The 1336-nt window shown below is 38.1% G+C and overlaps 1 protein-coding gene across 1 annotated transcript in view; it reads left to right on the plus strand.

Moving 5' to 3' along the window:
* LOC116694092 (A disintegrin and metalloproteinase with thrombospondin motifs 20) overlaps positions 1-1336 on the plus strand; it is an 89001-nt gene that overhangs the window by 47361 nt on the left and 40304 nt on the right. Inside the window, exon 16 of the mRNA XM_032523564.1 lies at positions 1207-1302. Coding sequence (XP_032379455.1) covers positions 1207-1302 — 96 coding nt within the window. The remainder of the gene's footprint in view (positions 1-1206; positions 1303-1336) is intronic.

Consider the following 1336-nt stretch of genomic DNA (forward strand, 5'->3'; position numbering starts at 1 on the left):
TGTGTGTGTGTGTGTGTGTGTGTGTGTGTGTGTGTGTGTCTTTCTGTGTCTGTGTGTCTGTTTGTCTGTGTGTAAAAGATCTACATGGCTGATGAGCGAAAAATATGTAAACCAAGTGCTGCCCCCGAGTGGCTCAAGGTTTCAGACTAACCATCAGATCACACCAACCCACACCTTTCCTATCATTTTATTTAGTTTCAATTTTATTTTGAAGGTAGCAGTAAGTAGTTGGAAGGCCAGATGTTGTCTGACACAACAAGTGTTTTTTCAAATTCTCAAGCTGAACTCTTATAACCTAAGATCTGAATGAATATTAACAATGTAATTGAACCTCCAGTGATATACTGGACTTACCAAGAAGTACAAAGTTTTGGTTGCATCAAACAGTTGCTCAACATGAGATGTTTTATGGATGACATCTTTCTCTTCTTCAAAATGAATTCTCACAATGTTGCAATAATTCAATGTGTTCTTACTCAACTGATTAAATTGCCATTAAAAAGCAACTGTCTTTGCAATCTTTGAGTTGTATCTCATTTGCTCTTTAACTAAAAATGTGTTATTTTATTCTGCAAAACCTCAATTTTTTTAATTTATAAAGTAACCTGTACTTGTCAAATATTGAATGCTGTCTGAACATACGCATAAAACAGAATTGGCAAAATTATGATTTTTATCCAAAACTGAATGATCAAATTAAAGAAGAGCTCAAATCTAATCAAGTATTCAATGTTAGCTAACAGTTTCCGATACTTGCTGCTATGAATACTTTTTGTTTGCATTTTTGTTGTTGCCTCTTGGCTATCATGTTCTCTCTCTCTCTCACGCGCTCACTTGTATTCTATGTAAGTTTATCATGGGATAACAGGCCCGGTGTAGTAATTACAGGCCAAAAGTAGGTCCAGGGAATAATTACATATCATTTCATGGTCGGGCCTCTGAGACTAAAACAAGGCCTCTTGCAGGTTATTTGAGAGGACCAGACCTTTTTTGTATTTTTCCAAGTGTGACATTTAATTCCCCAGTGGTTGGAACCGGACTTCCCTGACTGGGGTTTGGTGTACCATAGTGAAGCTATTATGAAAATCAAGGTGGGACCACTCACTGCTGTTATTGTAGGTACTTTGTTACCTTTTGAGACTTCTTAAAAATTGTGTAACTTTTTGTGTTGCTCTGTCTGTCCCACAATCTTGTCTTCTTCCTCAGGTTACAACACAGTGGTGAGGATCCCAGCTGGAGCCACCAACATTGATATCAAACAGGTCAGCTACTCTGGAAAGCCAGAGGATGACAACTACCTCGGTGAGTGTGTGTGTGTGTGTGTGTGTGTGTGTGT

The sequence above is a fragment of the Etheostoma spectabile genome, chromosome 8, assembly GCF_008692095.1.
Source record: "Etheostoma spectabile isolate EspeVRDwgs_2016 chromosome 8, UIUC_Espe_1.0, whole genome shotgun sequence".
Taxonomy (NCBI): Eukaryota; Metazoa; Chordata; class Actinopteri; order Perciformes; family Percidae; genus Etheostoma; species Etheostoma spectabile.